Source organism: Lacerta agilis, chromosome 2, assembly GCF_009819535.1.
Source record: "Lacerta agilis isolate rLacAgi1 chromosome 2, rLacAgi1.pri, whole genome shotgun sequence".
NCBI lineage: Eukaryota > Metazoa > Chordata > Lepidosauria > Squamata > Lacertidae > Lacerta > Lacerta agilis.
This window is the reverse complement of record NC_046313.1, coordinates 68,066,952-68,086,372: the sequence shown is the minus strand read 5'-3', so window position 1 is coordinate 68,086,372 and position 19,421 is coordinate 68,066,952. Positions and strand designations below refer to the sequence as shown.

General features: G+C 50.7%; 1 protein-coding gene across 1 annotated transcript in view; it reads right to left on the bottom strand.

Annotated features, from left to right (window-relative positions):
• Positions 1-557: 557 nt before the first annotated feature.
• The window catches only part of SEMA3B (semaphorin 3B), a gene marked incomplete at its 5' end in the record, with an annotated part of 53,547 nt that continues 34,683 nt past the window's right edge, over positions 558-19,421 (bottom strand). Inside the window, 14 exons of the mRNA XM_033141861.1 lie at positions 558-1,624; positions 1,746-1,885; positions 2,599-2,654; positions 3,248-3,405; positions 4,023-4,064; positions 4,397-4,488; positions 5,316-5,535; positions 6,048-6,192; positions 6,378-6,447; positions 8,056-8,170; positions 8,762-8,907; positions 10,199-10,318; positions 11,175-11,268; positions 11,406-11,525. Of these exons, the coding sequence (XP_032997752.1) occupies positions 1,163-1,624; positions 1,746-1,885; positions 2,599-2,654; positions 3,248-3,405; positions 4,023-4,064; positions 4,397-4,488; positions 5,316-5,535; positions 6,048-6,192; positions 6,378-6,447; positions 8,056-8,170; positions 8,762-8,907; positions 10,199-10,318; positions 11,175-11,268; positions 11,406-11,525 (1,980 nt within the window). The remainder of the gene's footprint in view (positions 1,625-1,745; positions 1,886-2,598; positions 2,655-3,247; positions 3,406-4,022; positions 4,065-4,396; positions 4,489-5,315; positions 5,536-6,047; positions 6,193-6,377; positions 6,448-8,055; positions 8,171-8,761; positions 8,908-10,198; positions 10,319-11,174; positions 11,269-11,405; positions 11,526-19,421) is intronic.

Sequence of the window (19,421 nt, the reverse complement as noted above, 5' to 3'; positions counted from 1 at the left end):
AGATATTGCTCCTGATGGGTTGTGGCTAGTGACTTGGGCCCCAGAGGAGACCGAAGCAGGGAACAAGCCTTGGTTGGCCATCATTCTTCTGGCAAAAACCATGGGAGACAAATGGTTCAAAGGAAGGACAGATAGACACCTCCACTGCTCAACATGACCCTACAAACATCCTTGAGTCATGACAGGGCCTCAACTTCAATATTTTACCAGCGTGTTAACTGCCTTTAGTGTTCACCTGAAAATTTACCCTGGCAGGGATCTTTCTGTTACTGCCCTGCCACTTGAGGGGGTCTCAGTCTGATGAAGAATCCCCTGGGGGCCATATAAAATATAGATCTGAGAGCGTAGGAGATACGCCACGGTTCATCATCATCATCATTGCCACATGCACAACCAAAACATTTCAGAAGTGTACCCACAATCCTTTGGGCAACAGGAGCCCTGTCCCTTCAGTCACGAGTCTAAATGCTGGTGGGCCACCTGGTGGTAGATTTACATTCATCAGTTAACAATCTGTTAATAAATATATCAGTGGTTCTGTAGTGTCTCGGGGGGGGGGGGGGCGCGAGCACATTGCTACACTTATGTGCACAAGGCAGATCGGTTTAGTTATGGAAGCGAGAGGAAACGGGGTAGGCACCCTGCCTATCAAGACAGCGGGTTGCGTCAGGGGACTGTCCTCTTCAGAGGAAGATTCTGAGCAAGAACAGACACTCCAGAGCTAGAGGGCTCCTCAGTCCCAGAATTATATCTTGACAGTCAGCAGATCCTTGAGGGTGAGAAAAAAGGGACCACAACTCCTGGCGTATCCTGTCTGGTTTACTTCCCACTGCACAGGATATCATAATAACTTGGTTCCTTTGGTCCCCCGAGACTGCTGCCACCATCTTTGGTTGCATGTTACGGAAGAGGCGAGGGCTACAGAAGCCACCCTCTCCTGTCGGGTTCTGTTGCTTCGCATCGAGTTCTGAAGAATGGCAGCTAAGTTGCTATGACGACAACACCCCCCCTACAAACTACATATGAAGCGGCCGCCAGGAGCATGGAAAGGAAGCCCTCTCCACCAAACCATGGTCCTGCATCCTCTCTCCCACCCCTTTCCCTACACGCCCACCCTGCTCCCCAGCATAGAGGTTGGTTGTCCAGCTGCACTCCATGCAGGTCACCAGACGTCAGTGCTCCGGGGGCCCCTCTCCGCACGGGGCACTTCATGTGTTCTCCGGCTGCGGCCTTTCCGCTTGTCCTCCAGGTGCTTCCACTTGTGGCTCTTGGCCTTGACGCTGAGCGGAGGGGGTAGCGGCGGCTTCTTCTTCGGCTGGTGGCTCTTGCGGCTCCACAGCTGCTCACACACCTGGTCCATGGTACTGAGGTTGGGGTGGTCCACCAGCTGCAAGAAATCTTGGTACCAGAGCTTGCGGTGGAAGGGCTGCGCAGGTTCCTCTTCACGGGAGACGGAGAGCAAGTCGGCCTGCTGGGCGTGGATCACTTCAAGCTGGAGGTGCAGCAAACTCTGGGTAAAGCCATGCTCCGTGGCGTGGCAGTGGTAGAGGCCGGCATCTTTGCGCTGCACGTTGCGCAACAGGATACCCCGCTCCATCTTGATGACTCGGTCATCCAACAGCACCTGCAGGTTAATAAGGCCAGAGAAAAAGAATAGGGGTGAATTTCTAAAAATTCAAAATGTGCCTACTGCCAAAAATGTTTGGTGACCCTGGTCTACGTGCACACAGCAGCCAAGCTCATACCTCCTTCTGGGGGGCGCTGCTGCTTTTCTGGTACGTCCACACAACCTGGGCCTGCAGTGACTTAGGGAGACACTCCAGGAAAGCGCTGCTGCCTTCCACTCCATATAACTTCTTTTCTGGGACGCTGCTTCGCTGGGGATCTGCACAGAAGCAAGAAGGGGCAGCACAAAGTTGTGAGAGCTCAATAAGGTCATCTGTTAATCTCAGCAGGAGTATGGGCAGGACAACAAGCACACAGGGAAGTGCTGAGGGCAGAGTTGAAGCAAGGCATGAAGAAATCTAAACGGAAGTCCAAGCTGGCTACAAAATGGGGTGCAGTGGCTGGCATTTTGAGGGAACAATCTATGGATCCAGGATGCTGTCCTGGCTATATTTAAAAGAATCTACTATTAAGTGAAGAACTAAGCTCTGAAGTCAGTTGTAATGAAAGGGAGATTGTATGTGCAGCTGTGCTCAATGTATTTTGGATAAATGAATGAGTGTGGATTCAGTTTCTTCTAGGGTCCAATTCCTTTTCTATGCAGTACCGGTAATTTGAAAGATGAACACTTGCTGCTGAGTGTGCCATTTCTTTTTCTTTTTTAATCGTGGGGAGAGGATAGTAGGGCACTGAGCAAAATTCATGTTTTCTCAGTGCTCTTCTGGTTCTTGCATTCAGTATTGTGTTCCAGGTGTGAGAGAAGAGAGTGCATGTGTGCATATTTGCTGAGGGTGGGAAGGCACACGTTCCACTGCCTCTAGAACAAATTCATTGCAGTAGTCTGAAGCCGTGCTACGTCTTACATTGTTGGTGATGGTGGACACACCAAATTGGGCATGAATGATGCAGAGCGTGGGGTCCAAGTGCACTCACCTCCAAAGCAGAGCACATTGGGATCCCCATTTCGCACATCCTGACGCCGGAACCGCCTACAAGAAGAGGGAGAAAGAGTGAGTGAGAGCACAGAAAGGTTTACCGGGGTCAAAAGCAGGGTGTGTTGTACTTCTGAGGTGGGCTGGGATGTGTGGCTTCTCCTGAAGACAAATGTTCTCCTCAGAGGGGCTGTGTAGCAAGATTGCTCTTGTCCTGCTTTGGTTCCGGTCACAACATCTTAGAACTGAGATCCTACAGTGCACATCCTGGGCAAACTGGAGAGTGCCGCTCCTGGATAGACAGATCCAGCTGAATGTAGTGGCCGGGAGCTATTTCCTTCCCACATCTTGGTATCAGCAGTATCTGTCCTATGGCCTCAGAGGGGAAGCAGGCTCTTAAGCAGGCAAGAGCAGACAGTGGCCATGCCAAGACTGCATACGGGGATGTTGTCAGGATGCAGGTCTGTGTCTTTTTGGGCACTGCTCAAGGCAAGCTAACAGGAGATGGGGGGGGGGGGGAAATCTCCCACCAAATCAGATCACAGCTGGCTGGCAGCAAGAGTGTAGGTGGCCCAAGAGACAACCGGCAGGCTCCAGTATCACTCTCTGCCCCACCCTGCCCTCAAGAAAGCCCTGCAGTCATACCATACCTTTTGGTGTTGTGCATGTAGCGAGTGCAGGTAGTCCCATCCCAGGCACAGTATGGATCTCTAGCCAGGCAGCATTCAGCACAAGCTTTGCCGTAGATCCCGCAGCGGTGCAAGGGCAGCTGGGAAACAGAAGTCCTGGAGCCAATGTAGAGCTGTTGCTGTTAGGAGACAAAGCCACACAGTCCTGTTAAGGCCAAGTCAATGTCTTCTGCCGCTTGCCTTAGTATTACACCTGATTCAGGCCTCTCTGACACCACAGTCCAAAAGAAGTGGGTATGAGGCTTCCCCAGAGAGAAAGAAGCCCAGAGCTCTCATTGGAAAAGCATGAGAACTGCTAGCTTGACCATGGAGAAATCTAGAGTTGCCTGACACTTGTTGGTGGAAGGAAGAGAATTGAAATAGAAAAATGGCAGCACTGCTGACGTCAGCTGACATATATCCAGATTTCCCCGGACATTTTCTCGATTTCCATCTGGACACTGCTGCCGACTGCAGTATTCCGGATATGTCTGGGGAAATCTGGACATGTGGCAACCCTACTTAAACCAACCACAGGGCAGATGGATGGGAGAGGGTGTCTTGAAGGAGGTGGGACAGCCTCATCATCAGAGGACCTCTGATAGACCCTCTTACTTGGAAACATATATCTGTATGAATACCAGGCCCAGTTCAGATAATCTCCCACTGCTGAGCTCTCTCCCCAAATGTATGCATTGCCTCCCTGTTCACATCCCCATGCCATGGCTCCCCAAAGCTCTTCTGCTGCACGACGTACCCGCTTGGAGGAGATCTGCATGCTTGTAACTGGAGAGGAGTCCTGCCAATGAGAAAAAGGAATTGCGGTGTGACTGAGTTGGTGACAGGCAATCAGTATCCCAGTTCTTCTTAAGGATTGCTCCTATGCAATCAGGAATCCAAGCACTTTCCCAGGGTACCCAGGGTACTGTCTCTGTTTCTCAAGTGAAGCCCTGAAGACTGTTGCCACCATCAGAGTTTTATACAAGATGGGCACATCACGCGATGAGCGCCACATCACATTCTAAGCTTCTGTAGCATTCAGGGAAAACTCTGAAATGTTTAGGACAGATGGAGCCCCTGAGTGGACATCACAGTCCTTTCACTGCACAGCTGTGCTTGGCTTCAGCTCACCTTAAACACCTGCAGCTCCTCCAGCAGCAGCTCCTCCATGTTTTGCCAGCTCTCCTTGGGCACAGAGACGACCTTCAGGACAGTGCCAATGTCTGCCAGGCAAGTGGGACAATTTAGCACAACAAAAGGGGGATTCGCAGGCAGGCAGATGCTTCCCAAGTTCCAAAGGTAGCTCTGTAGAACTATTATTCTCCTCCCCCTGGAAAGATTTCTCAAAGCCACAGAGACGCCATGCAAGAAGAGCTGAAAGCCAGGCAATTTGGTTCATACAAAAGAGATGAGGTCAACAAAATGTGCCAAGTTTCCAAGGATTTTGGGCACTTAAGCTGGTCCCTTTAGGGATCTTGTTTCCAGTCTCCTTTGATCTTATGCTAAATCAAAGCTTTCAGTGCACCAGCTGAAAGCGGGAATGTGGCCAACAGGATTGGGGGAGGCAAAGGCAACAGGACAAGGGTTCCAGCATATAACGTTTCACTACACACAGTGACTGTGCAATTAGAAACAAGGCGGGAGATCGATGAACAGCATCTCCTCTGTGTGTATGCGCGCACATTTTAAAGTTAATAGCAGCCAAAGGAGGCCCTAAATTGAACCATGCCTGTGTAGCCACATCATTTTCTATTGTAAATTATCACCGCTCAAGGATATATTCCAGTCAGGGAAAAGAACTCAAGCAGGGCAAGAAGTAGGCCAGGGAAAAGTCCTGAGGGCTGTGTAGAGATACCTAGAGGGCCTGAGGTCCCCCACTGCTGCCCTACATACACGTCTGGAGGGAGTGCTCTACAAGGAATGAGCTAAGGGTTACCTAGAGTTGGTCGCCAGAATGCACGTTTCGACACTTGAACTGTGGGCATGCTGTTTTAAGAAGCAGAAGGGAACTTGGTAGGCATATCAGAAGGGGAAGTGTGTGCAGACACACCTGTGCCAATGAAGAGGACGTCATAGTGGCCGTCAGCAGCAGCCACTCGGTCTACTGCGATGCGGGTGAAGGTGTAGCCCACGTTGGTCTGCAGGAAGATGGGTCGCTGGCCATGTGGCAACACCGAGTTGTACATTAACGGGTGGTTGCGAGCAAACTGAATCACGTCATCGGGAAAATCCTTGGTGGAACTAAATGTGCCAAAGGTTTTGCTGGGACACTGAAGGGGAGAGGGAGAGAGGGAGAAGGGAGGGAGGGAGGGAGGGAGGGAGAGAGTTGAAGGTCCAGGCATGTAAAAACCATCTACTCCTAGAAACACCACATCACAGACCTACATGCACTCCCCATAACTCCCTTTCCAATCCAATCACACCCCACCTTTAATCCCCCGCTACCCTTCCAGGCAGCTCTGGTGATGCCCAAATTTCCTTAGTTTTCTGAAGCCCTGAAGTTTCATAGAATACTGGCAGGACCCCACAATCCTGGATCAGAAACCCCCACCCTCCCCCAGCCCATTTCCCCATTTCCTCATTTCAGCCCGCTCTTCTCTCCATCTAGCCAAGAGCTCTCCAAACACATTGTTCTGGGTGTCCCCACATCTCTACATCAACAAGCACCATTATTATTATTTTTATTATTACTACTGAATTTTATATACCGCTTGCCTGCCAAATGGTTTCTAAGTAGTTTGAACCTCGCTTCATTTCATCACCCCGAGTCCGAGGCACGTACCATTCCTGGGCGGGGGTAAGGGACCCGGCCTTGGTAGGACACCCACTGATAGTTTGGCCCTTCCTTGTGAGCAAAAGGTCCCAAGAAGGCTCTGCGGATGTCACTCATATGGTAGACACAGACAGCAGAGCCCTTGAAGACGGTGCTGTGGGAGCAGACCACAGAGAAGCATTAGGGGAAGGAATAACCAGGTGGTGTGTGTCTCCACCCCACGCCCTCCAATATGTCTTGGGGGGGGGGGACATTTCCCAGAAGGTCAGATATTACCTTTACAGCCTCTTGGGAAAACGAAACCCAGCTGAAAGTGGAGGAAACCACTATTATCCTTACCTGGAGGTGGTGAAAACAGCATACAGCAAAGGGTTGCGCTTGTCTCTGGTTGGCAGCAAGAATACATCATCTGAAGAGAGACCAAGCAGAGGAAGAGAGAGAAGGAGAAAAGGAGTCACTGGCCTGCAATCTTCCACCTGGAGCACGGCAATCCCTTTCCCAGCCACAGGAGAATATTCTAACTAGAAAGTGAACCTCCCCCCCCCCCCAACAGGGAGAGATAAATTAAGCCTCCCCCCCCCCCCCCGCTCTCTGCTGACCCACTGGCAGTGATCAGGCACTAACACGAATTAAACAGAACAGAACAGAACACCGCAAGTTGCAAAAATAAATAAATAAATAAATCATATTTCAGTCCTCTAAGGACAGCAATTCAGATTTGTTTTGTTTATCTATTTAGCCATCACACAATGGAGCTCCCCCAGATGCCCTTTCTAGTTTGCATTTATGATGACTTTTGTTCACATTGGCATCAGGGCAGTTCTATAAGATCCCACTTTCAATAACATTTGCGCCTGCAAAGGTTTCAAGATGGACATTTCCAATGGATACAGGTTCCTGCTGAAATTTTATACCACATGGGTGGGTGGGTGTGGAGTTGTCCGGCTTTTGTTGTGCCATAGCAACAATCGCATTATTGTAACCTGCCCTGGGACTTTAAGGTTGAAGAGAGGGTAATAAATTGGAAGACTACTTATGCTAAAACCAATAGCAGTGCAAGAGTGTCCCTCTAGATGTCAACAATGCAGTAACATTGGGGAAGTGTAGCAGAAGAACTGTGTATGGATGGTCCAGTGTAAATCCACCCCAATAGTGTATTACGTATGTTGCAGCATACAACTACAAAAAAACCAAACCAGTCTGAAGGAGCCCAATGTGGATACATTCAGAGCATTCAAAACAATCTGTGTGCATTTTTTGTCCAAATGTATAAAATATGAAAAACATGTATATAAGGGCACAAGCCCATCAGGTGTTAAAACTTGGTTATTTTGACTATGGGATTTGGCTGCAATGGGTCAAAAAGCAACCTACACTTAATTAAACAAAGCTGGATTGCAAACTGACACTTTTCAAAGGAAATGACGTTCTTTGGTCAAGATTTGGAAGATATAAATGCATGGGACTAAAAATGTAACTAAAAATGTGGAAATCTGTTTTGCTTCAGAATATGAATTGTTGCTTAGGATTTGAACAACAGAATGTCTTCATAGAAATATTATTAAAAAAATCCTTCCAGTAGCACCTTAGAGACCTACTAAGTTTGTTCTTGGTATGAGCTTTCGTGTGCATGCAACTGGAAGGAATTTTTTTTTATTTTGTTTCGACTACGGCAGACCAACACGGCTACCTACCTGTAAATAGAAATATTATAAGAATGATGTTTGAAAATCACAAGCTGTTCCTTCAAAGTCATGTGTTTTTAAAACTGTCCATGTTTTGGCTGCCTACGTGCACATATGTGGGCAAATTCTACATTCTAGAACATGTAGCTTTCACACAGTTCTCTCTGTCAAGGTGGATCTCCAGAGTTTCAGGTAGGAGTCTCTCCCAGCCCCACCTGGAGATACTGGGGGTTGGACCTGGGACCTTCTGTGTGCAAAATGCCTGTGTTCTACCATTTATCTATGACCCCTCCCCTTGCCAGACCAGACCTCAATCAGCCACAGTCACTCACGGAGCTGGTCAAAGTACGTATCACTCCCATCGCTGCCGGGGACCGAGCACACCAGCCGGGCCTTCAGAAATGTTGTCCATTTATTCACCAGGCTCCTCTGCCCACCCATGTCATTCTGCAGAGAGAGCAAGAGAGGCTTATCAGAGAGGTAGCCGGGGACAGCAGTGCATGTAGGACATTTTAGACTCCGGATTCCCCCCACGCTCTTAGATGATAATGTGTATTAGTTCACTTACTTCGAAATGCCTCATTACACTTGCCCCCCTGCTCATTCTGCTGAATGGGGCCCTAGACTTCTGCCCTGAAAACCCCTTTCCCTCACTGCTGCTAGAGCCCCACTCCTGCCATGATAGACTCCTTCCAGCCCGTGTCCCAGTTCAGCTGCCCACTAGCTGCTGCCCACCTCCACAGAGCAAGATCCACAAGGAGAACTGACCTAAGGCTCAGCAAGGGGCTCAATAACCTGAAGTGCAGGAAGGCCTAAGAATGGGGTGGACCCTAATGCTTTTCCACTGGGCAGAGGCAGAGCCCCTCTGGGCCCTGATGGGAGAGCAGCCCTCTCATACAAGCAGGCTCATGGATGTAGGCAGAAACTGGGCCGCCACTCAGCCCAAGCGTTGGGCTGGCACCCAGATACGTGCCCTAACCTGCCTGACTGGCAGCAACCTGACCAAGCACTGGTCTCGAGAAGGCACAGAGCTCTCACCCGGCAGATCTGGCCAATGCGGGTGAAGGTCTGCTTGCCCAGCCCCTGGGCTCCTTCCACTGCTGTCTCCCGGAAGAAAAAGAAGATCTTGTCGTCATCGGGATTCTCACTCTCCGGGATCCAGAAAACATCAATGAACTTGGGCTCTTGGGGACAGACAAGTGGGAGAACATCAATGCCAAAGCAAAGAGGTGGGAAATTGTACATTATGTGAAAGAAAATAATGGTCTTCCACTTAAGAAAAAAAAAATGCAAAGAGCAGTACTGTGCTGCTTCATGCAGTCAGACCACTGATCTATTGTCACCTCCTCCCTTATCTTTTTGGCCATATCTTTATCTCCCCACCCCTCCATCCCATGGTCCAACATTGACAGGTGGGTGGGTTACCCAGCTGTTAAATAGATGAGTCAAATTTGGCTCATGGGGCAGGGAAGCGATCCTGCTTTCTGAAGGCTTCAGGTACACAAGAGGCTTCCCTAAAGGGAACTTCCCTTGCACACCTAAGCAGAGCAGGATCAAAGTCCCCCTGCCCATCAGCTGACCATCGATCCTGCTTTCTGCAGGGATTGGCTATGAGCACCCGTTCCCCATGGGAGGAGCCAATGCTTGCAGCCAACCCGACAGAACTGACATCACCAGACTGACAGGTGGACGTGGTTTAAATAAAAATGGCTTCCCTGGCTGGTACCCAGATTCTGTGCCCAGATCTGTAGGCACAGATCATCCTCTAGAATAAAATAGCTTACTAATGGAATTTGCTACCAAGTGGAATTTGCTACCAAGGAGTGTGGTGGAGTCTCCTTCTTTGGAGGTCTTTAAGCAGAGGCTTGACAGCCACCTGTCAGGAATGCTTTGATGGTGGCTTCCCCTGAAGAATCCTGGGAAATGGTTGTTTAGGGGTGTTGGGAATTACGGCTCTGTGAGGATGACCTACAGTTCTCAAGATGGTACAAATGTGCTTTAAATATATGGTGCGGATGTATTTGGGAGGGGCATTCAGGTCGCTGAAAGCCACAAGGGGAAAGGGGTAGAGGTCTTTCCCCAGAATGCTGCTTTGCAGCCATGTGGGGCTGCTAATTTGTAAAATAAAACAACAGATGAAATCCTAAACACATCTTGTCTAGCTTGGTGGTTAGTCAGCAGTTCAATGGTCAGGAAGCTGCCAATCAGGCCCTGGCCACTAGATGGCAGCCTCCATTCATAAGTGACAAAACAGCTGGGGGGGTTGGGACTCTGAAGCAGAACCAACAAGAAGAGTCCTAAGGAACTGTAGTTTTCCCTGGCACTTAAAGGAACATGTTCTCCCGCTCCCAACACCAGTGACCCACCAGAGATAGAAAAAGGACAACAGGACGAGTACAAGGAAATCGCTGTTTATGCAGCCCACTCTGCTCCAAGCCCATTTTCCATATCCCTAGGATGCCCCCCCCCACTGACCATTGAGCCACCGGGAGTCATGCTGCTCCGTGCGGATAGAGGGCCTTGAGCCAAGGCTGCGGAAGATCGTGAAGTCACGGCCCATCAGGTCAGTAGCCACCCCAGAATAGAGCTCTTCACCTGGCCACCACAGAAAGATAAAATACAAAGAGGTTAAAAGGCTTCGTCATGGGATCCGTATACTGGAACATGTCCCAGATGCTCTTTCTCTGGTACTGTGTGCCAGATTCAGGGGATTCATCTCCCCTGGAATGTCCCTCTGTTCTTTAAAAGCAGGAAAGCTCCTGTGCAGGCAGGCAGCAGTTGCCGTTCCTGGAGCGTTGCTCAGAGGGTGCTTGGAGCCAAAAGAAAATGTGCCGCCAGCCACACCAGCAGTGGCATCCTCAGCACATAACGCTGGGTGATGCAAGCTGTTCCCACATCGGATGGAGAGCAGCCTCCACTTGGCAAACGCTGAAAGAGCTTTAGGGACTCGTGAGTCCTTGGATGAGGCAACGGCTGCATGCACACCATACATTTAAAGGGAGCTGGGAACTGTAGCTCCATGAGAGGTAAACTACAGTTCCAATTATTCTTTTGGCAGAGAGGGTGCTCTTTAAATGTATGCTGTGTCGGCTGGAAAGTGCTGACTGTGTTTTCATTGGACATCCCACACAACCACTCTGTTATTCTTATATTCTTATTCTTACATTCTAATATAAGAAGAGCCCTGCTGGATCAGGCCAATGGCCCACCCGGTCCAGCATCCTGCTCTCACTGGAGCCAACCAGATGCCAGTGACAACAGCACTTTCCTCTCCTGTGGTTTCCAGAAAGTGGCATTCAGAAGCATTGCCACTGAATCAGAGCATAACCATTGTGGCTGGTAGCCACCAACAGCTCCACCCTCCATGAACTTACCCTCCTCTTTTAAAGCCATCCAATGTGGAGGGAGGGAGTTATCACTAGATTTTGTGCGGAGGGGCCTGGTCCCTTACCTGCCAGCACTGAAGCGGCCACATGGCGTGGGTCGTAGGGGCTCTTGCCTTTGCCATCTTCTAAGTTCTTCAGGTCCAGTTTAAACACAGAGTCCTGGAGGGAGAGAGGGAGGAGGGACGTGCCAGTAAGAAAGGCCAGAGAGCAGAGCCTGGGCCTCAAGCGATTCTCCAGCCTCTGCCTTCCCTCACCTCAGCTCTCTACCGCCCTATGAACCTCCATGCCTGGCTCACCTCTGCACGCTGCCCAACTTCTACGAAGCCACAAATGGGGTGGAAGGCCCCAGTGCCACAGGCATACAGGTGCGTCCGGTTGAAGAGGTGCAGGATCTTGACGAAGTTCATGCACTCGGCCTGCAAGACAAGAGCAAGGCAAGTTACGGAGTGGGCCCAGGGGGTGCCTGCAGAAGACCTGGCCCAGCACCCTGTGCTTCCAGTGACCAATCAGATGCCTGCAGGCTCAAAGGCTTGAGATGCTGCATAAGGAGAGGGACGGGCACAACACAGAGGCACCAGCGGCTCCACTAATTAATAATAATAATAATAATAATAATAATAATTTATTACTCTAGGCAGCTTCCAACAGGATATTAAAACCACAATAAAACATCAAACATTAAAAACTTCCCTAAATGGGCTGCCTTCAGGTGTCTTTTAAAAGTAAGATAGTTGTTTATTTCCTTGACATCTGATGGCAGGGTGTTCCACAGGGCAGGCACCACTGCCGAGAAGGCCCTCTGCCCTGTAACCTCACTTCTCTCAGTGAGGGAACCGCCAGAAGGCCCTCGGCGCTGGACCTCAAAGAAAGGGAGCAGCTAAGGGCTTTGGACGGCTGTTGGGAATGCAAAAATGATTCTCGCATCCCTATCTGCAACTTCCCACCCAGATCCTTATTTCAGATGTGCCTCCTCTGCTGCCAGAAAGAATGTCTTGTGGGGCAGGCCAAGCTGGGAACGGAGGAGGAGGAGAGGCCACAGAAAGGTGTGCGCAAGAAGAGCAGCGCATAGGTTTTGCTGGCCTGTGGTTCAGGCATCTGCAGTGTGGGTCCTTCCCTTGCCTCCCCTGACATTGCTGAGATGCCAGAGCATGTGGGAGCCTCTCTTTCCCTCTGGGACTGTGCCGCATTTCCCACACTGGGCGGGAAGGAATGGGGGTGCTGTACTGTCCGTGGTGGACTGGGAGTTTCTGTACATTTCACCTCCCGGCAGAGGGCGCCTTAGGAAGCCGACGTTCCATCACACTAAGCTTGAGAGGCTTTGTGCCTGTCACCTGCAGACACGAAGACCCCTGCTCATGCCGCAGAAGACCCCTGTTTGAGCCACTGCCTCCCTCCTACAAAGCAAGCCTCTCCAGCAGCCCCTCCCTTTCAGGGCCTGTCAGGAGGTGAACATCTGTTTGACTTGCTGTTGAGCACAATTAGCCACTGATGGATCACTCCTGCCCCTTAGAAAGTGGCTGATTATTTAAATGTCTGGAATAACTCAGGCAGAAGTGATGCCCACTTGTTAAATGAGCCCCAGGGGAGTGTCAAGCTGTGGGGTGAGGGGAGGAGAGAGAAAGTCAGGATCCCATCCAGCACCACCAGCTACCTTGCAGTCCCCAGCAAAAGACAGACAAGCACTGCAGAGACTTCTCTTGAAGGCTAACTGAGAACAAGCCGGCCTAAGCAGGCAAGGGAAGGGGGTAAGGTAAGGTAAAGGGACCCCTGACCATCAGGTCCAGTCGTGTCCGACTCTGGGGTTGCGGTGCTCATCTCGCATTACTGGCCGAGGGAGCCGGTGTACAGCTTCCGGGTCATGTGGCCAGCATGACAAAGCCGCTTCTGGCGAACCAGAGCAGCGCACAGAAAAGCTGTTTACCTTCCCGCTGGAGCGGTACCTATTTATCTACTTGCACTTTGACGTGCTTTCGAACTGCTAGGTGGGCAGGAGCTGGGGCCGAACAACGGGAGCTCAGCCCGTCGCGGGGATTCGAACCGCCGACCTTCTGATCAGCAAGCCCTAGGCTCTGTGGTTTAACCCACAGCGCCACCCGCATCCCCAAAGGGAAGGGAGGGAATGCTAAAAAGAGCCACTCCACATGTGGCCAACAGCAGTGGGTGGGAATCAGGCAAGGCTCAGCAAACAAGTAGCAATGGCAGCAAGCAAGGAAACCTACAGGCAAGAGAGGAAGAGGGGAGGAGGAGGAGGGAGCACAGAACCAGGGGGTACAGGAAGCTTCCTCACTCTGAGACAGGCCACTGGCCCATCTAGCTCAGCATTGCCCACAATGACTGGCAATGGCACTCCAGGGTTTCAGGCAGCAGATCATGCCAGCTCTACATGGAGATGCCAGGAACTGAACCTGGGATTCCAGAGCAATGATTCAAGCAAGGAGAACAAACATGGTGGCTGCCAGGTGTTCTTGGACTCCAACTCCCATCAGCCCCAGACAGCTTGGTCGATGGCCAAGGATGGTGGGAGTCATAGCCCAGCCACATCTGGCAGGTGCCACATGAACTGACCCTGGCTGAAAGGGCTGCATTGGGATTGAGGGGGCCAGAGTTCAAGCTACAGCCTGATCACTGGCTCTGTGTTCAGCTTTGGAGTTTCAGTGGTTTGCAAACTTCAAAACCAGGAAAGATGCACTGAGGGGTCCTGCAAGATGTGTGTTACAAGAGAGTAGTTATCACTTTCTTTCGCTTTCCCTTCAGTTTACTCCTCATAGTTTCCTGCCTGCCTTCCCCAACCTCCCAACCCCTCTTTCACACACATGCAACATACACACACTCCTCTGGAATTCGGAAGTGTTTGGTTCTATCAACACCACCACCATCATCATCAAGGAATTGCCTCCATATACCCATCATTAACTTTGATCCAGGAAGCTCCCAAAATGTGTGACGTGGGCATATTAGAATAGACAAAATTCTGCAAGATGGAAAAGCGCTCCCAGTCAGTGGGGAAGTTTTGGCATTTGTGCAAAGTTAGGTTCGAAAGGAAAGAAGGCTCCGATAAGGAAAGGGGAGATAAGATGGCCATAAAGCAGGATATAGCAAACGCCAGACAAATCATGGGAAGATTTCCAGCAGCTCTTCATGTTATTATCAGTGACTGATCAGGTGTAAAAATGAAAGCCAAGGCCAAGCACAGGCTAATTTGCTTGATAAGATTAAATACTGGAAGTAACTGGAAATGCCTGTGAGATAATAATTTGGGGGGTGGGAGTGACTATAAAAGTAAATGCATGGGATGAAGCCCCAACAGTCATGCACCTAGAATCACAGGATTCAACCAACCAGGCCTGCTAGCAGAAGCCATGGGGCTTCCCCTCGCGAGTCCCCTCAATCTGCTTTGCAGGGCATGGCAGAACCCCCAGAGCAAGGCACAGGGGGAATCATTCTTTCTGGCAAGCAGAAATACTTGCACCGACAGAAGGATCAGAATTCCTCCCACAGACGTTCAGAGTTGGAAAGGACCTTGGCAGTTATCTAATCCAGGGGTGGAGAAGCTCTTGGAACTGCGATCATGCCTCTTGCTTGCCCACACGGAGGATGTGGGACAGTGGCAGCTTTGAAACATCTGTCCTACATTACTGTAATGCGGCCTGTTGTACACCTGCTGCTCTGCCTCTCTGCCCCACCCAACACTAGTCCCCAGGTGGCTGCCAGGGATGTACCTAGGGGCTGGCTAGGTTGGCCCCTAACAAGCACGCAGGCCCAGGGGAGGTGCAAAAGACTGAGCCTCACCACACCAATACATCTCCTTGCAGGGGTGTAGCCAGGATTTTTGTTGGGGGAGCAGGCCTTTTGTTGGGGGGGAGGCAGGTCTTTTGTTAGAGGGGGGGCATAATATCAGTTTGCTATGTATTTTTATTGATTGGAGGGCAGCTGCCCCTCCTTGCCCCCCCCCCCCCCGGCTACACCCATGTCTCCTTGCCAAGGGCACAAGGGAGCCTAGGCACTGATTGCCTAATCCACTGATGAGTGACCTAATCCAACTCCTGGGTCAAGTCAGAAAAAACAAAACAAGAGCCTCAAACACAAACTTACCCCCAAATCAACAAAAACTCTCCTGTTCAGTCGCCCAGTTCGCTTGCACCAAGGTGACTGTGACAGAGTTAAATGCTGGGTAACTGGGGGAACCCTCTGCAATCAACGCTATCCCTGCTTAGGAACATAGGACACTGCCTTATACAGAGTCAGACCATTGGAGCATCTCACTCAGTATTGCCTAGACTGATTGGAAGTGGCTCTCCTGGATTTCAGGCAGCAGTCTCTCCCAACCCTACCTGGAGATGCCTGGGTTGAACCTGGGGCCTTCTGCTTGCAATGCAGATGCTTTAGCCTAGAGCTATGGCCCTTCTATAGAAATCTAGCAGTCTGCAAATGGTGGCATCAGTGTGCCACCTTGCACTTGTGCCTTTTCTATGGTCAAAACCTCCCCATCTGGAAAAGCTATCCAGGTGCATACCTTTACCCCTGGGAAGACAACATCTGAGAGCTTGTTTTCTTATTTGGGCCAAGGAAAACTGAAACTTCAGAATAATACTTGATCTATAGAAATGGTTTGGCCTCGCTTACCCCCTTTAGGCTGTCCAGCTGTGCAGCTAATGGGAAAGGGAAATGAGCCAGACGCAACATGGATGGATCAATGCATCAGACATGGGCCAGGTGTTCCCAAATGTTCCCTGCTTTCTCAACTGCTCTTCCAGAGGCTGGACATGTGCCACTGAGTGTCTGCTGAACTTCCCCATGCCCATCTTCTTCAAGCCATCTGTCACAGAGATGACGACTCCTAGGGAGAAATAATGTGGCAAACGGCCCTTGTGGCATGCATGCAATGGGCATAAGAGGGTTGAGAAGCAGCAGCGGACTCTCAACGCCATGAATTCGGCATGAATTGGGTCAGGCTGCAAGTTCGGCTGGCAGCTCAGCACCAGAGCACATGCTTTGCAAGCCCATGGTCCCAGGCACAATCCTGCAATGCTGACTCGCTGCTGCCACTCGCTGCAGACAATGCTTAGAAAGAAGGACCAGGGGTTTGACTTGGATGAAAACTGGTTCTTGAGCAAAAGCCAGCCGCTGACGGAGAGTGACTTTGAAACCACTGTGGTAGAAGAGGATGCACTGAAAGCACATTACTTCCTCTGGGAATTGTAGCTTCCTCCTTACTGGGTTACATTTCCCAGCACCATCAACAAACTACTGTTCCTGAGATTCTTAGGTGAATGCCACGTGCTTTGTGGTGCGAACACAGCCTGTGTCCTTCAAACACCCCCCCCCCCCCCGGCTCTCTCTTAGGGCTCACCCAGAATTCCTTTTGTGCTCTGTTTCTAGATAGAGGTCAATGCTTAAAATTGCCATGACCCAGCACATTATATCTCTCTCTCTTTTTTTGTCCTGGTGCTTTCTCCATGAAAACCCACTTTTTACCACTGAGTTGGAGCAAATGGCAATATGGAAAAGTGAAAATGCCATTTGTTCTGACTCAGCGTTAAAGAGAAGGTTTTCATGGGGGGAAGTGCCCGAGGCAAAAAAAAAAAAAGGACTTAGACATGGCGCTTTAAAGCCTAGAAACTGTGATGCAAAAGGTAAATGTGGGTGAGTTCATAGTGTTGCCAACCTCTTAGCACCTGCTCTACTTTACCCTCTTAACTCCTACTTAGATGGAAAGGCAAGAGCGTGATCTCGCAGCTTATGCTCCGTTAATGCTTAACCTAGACTGCAAATGTCAATCTGTAGCACTGAATTTAAATAAACTTCCAACCATAAAGACAGCTAAGCTCCAAAGAGCCCTGGACCCTTTCCCAGTCCCATTAAAGCCAGCAAGCTTCTTCTCTGCAGCCTGCGCACCAGACCAAGTCTATTCTTACACATGCTCATTTTCACGGCTCAATATATATGGGGCTATTTGTGTGCACTCTGGTGATAATTGCTCTGCCTCTAAAATGATTTGCACAACAAAAGGGGGTGTCTCCCATTATTTACTCCCATTCTCTGAAGATGCCTCCCCCTGTAAGATTTGCTCTCTGCTTGGAATATGCTGCTCCTTTTAAAATGGAGAGAGAAAATTGGGTTGGGTCTTCCCACACTTTGCATCTGATTCATTTAATATGAGACTGCCACTGGTTAGGCACATGCTCTGCTAAAGGGCACAATAGTGCGTGTGATGTTCACACGATTGAAAGCCTACAAATCTGCCAGCGTATAAGAGTAGCTGGAAGTGCTGGGTTTGGGATTTATTAGTTGTGATGAGGGTGGGGAATGCTCAAAGTCTCCCTCTCCCCGTCTTACAAACGCATGCACACAGATGTCATCTCCAAAGCAGTCCTTAGGGTCTAAACCATTTGCGGAGCATCCTACCCACCCACTGCAGGGCTGGTCTTGAGTAAACAAGCCTGGGGCTCTTACAGCCCCTATCATCACTCTTGAGCAAGCCCAGGAAGAAAAACAACCTTGGGACTTTTTGTTTTCATGCCCTTTTGCCCTGATGGATAAAGCAGCCTGAATATGGAGAGCTGTTGACAGGGAGAGAAAAGGAGACAGGGAACCATCAGAGAGAGGGGTGGGGAGAGAGAGGAAGAGGGGGGGTGTCTTGCTAATGCCTCTCCTCCTCCCACCAGCTGCTTTTCAGGAAGCCCCACAGCCCACTCTTGCTCAGTGGAGCACAGAGGTGCTGATCTCCCCACCCCTCTTCAACAGGGTCAGTGGTGCTTGTGAAACAAAAGCTGGGGAGGAGTGGCTGAATATAGCACTAAGCCTCAGGGCTCAGTTGCTGGCTTTGCCAATGCATCTGTGGTGCTGCTACTGCATTGTCACTCGCTCTTCAGCCACAGTGGTTCTGCAACAAATTGCTTCTGCTTTAAACAAGAGTGATGTGACATAGGGCAGCAGAGCTGTCAAGTATCCCGTATTGGCCGGGATTCTCACGTTTTTATACGCGTTTCCCGCTTTTATCCCGGATTAATCAAAATCCCGTTTTTTTCCCGGGTTGTGGGCGCGCTGGCCAGGCCCTTGGGCATTCCCTTCTCAGCGCACAGTTACGGAGAGGAGCGCTTCCTGTCACTGTGGCCGCACTCTGAATTTCTGGGTTGGGCCATTCCTATTGCGCTCCGCGCTCGGCGCGATTCGCCCTCTGGCTGACCGAGGGGCGGGGCGAGAACGGAGCCCTCCGGCGGCGCGTGGGTGGTCCCACGTTAAGGACGTGCCCCTCGCGCCCTGTGATTGGTTGCAACGTTCTCCGGGCGAGAGGAGACTCAAGCGGCGGGATCGGCGCCTGGGTTCGATGCTCCCGTGCCGCTTGCCAGGATGAGCCGCGCAGGGGGGATCCTTCGCTGGAGGAGGGCGAGCACACTTTGCTCCTCTCTGCCTAGCGGAGCCCTCGCGGGAGAGCGGCCTCCCTCCGGAGCCGGTAAGCGGGGCAGGTGGTGGAATTTTTTTGGGGGGAGGAGCATGCTTGGTTGTTCTGCAGCCCGTGCAGGGGGCAGGAGGTGACTCCCCGGCCCTTTAAGATCGCCTCTTCCTCCAGTGCTGCGCCGAGCCCCAGCACGGGAACCAGGACTAGAGGGACCCGGACTCCGCCACCTCCGCCCCGCTGCCTCTCGGCTCCTCGCTCCGCCCACTTTTGCTTCTGGCTCCGCCCACCACTGTCATGTGACTGTCACGTGAGGCTGCGGATCCCTTATTTTCAGATCCGAAAGTTGACAGCTATGCATAGGGCAGCTCTTGTACCGACACTGGTCCTGGTTTCCCCCACCGCAACATCTTCCTGACTGTGGCCGTGTTGCTGAAAACTCCTAGCTCCATTAACTTTTGGCAAATGAGCCATCTCTCTAGGCCTGTTTCCTTTATGATGAATAAGGGCCATCGTTCGGTGGGAGACCACATGTTCAGCATGCATAAGGTCCCAAGTTCAAGGTCTGTAATGTAGGTTCAGCTGGGATATATCCCTGTTCTCAAAGCCTGGACAGCCACTGCCAGTCCCTCCAATCCAATGGTGGATAACCTGTGGTCAGAAGGTGCTACTGGACTCCAACTCAGCCAGCATGGCCAATAGTCAAAGATTATGGGAGTTGTAGTCTAGTAATACTTGATGGACCACTGGTTCTCCATACCTGCTGCAGACCGAACTCAGCTAGAGGGACCAATGGTCTGACTAGGAAATTGCTAATCCTTCCTTTGCCTTGTTCAGAGAGTTGCTTTCAGTGTCTGTATGCACATGCACAGAACACTTTTGCTTGATTCCACTCTAGGCTATTGTCCATCATGCA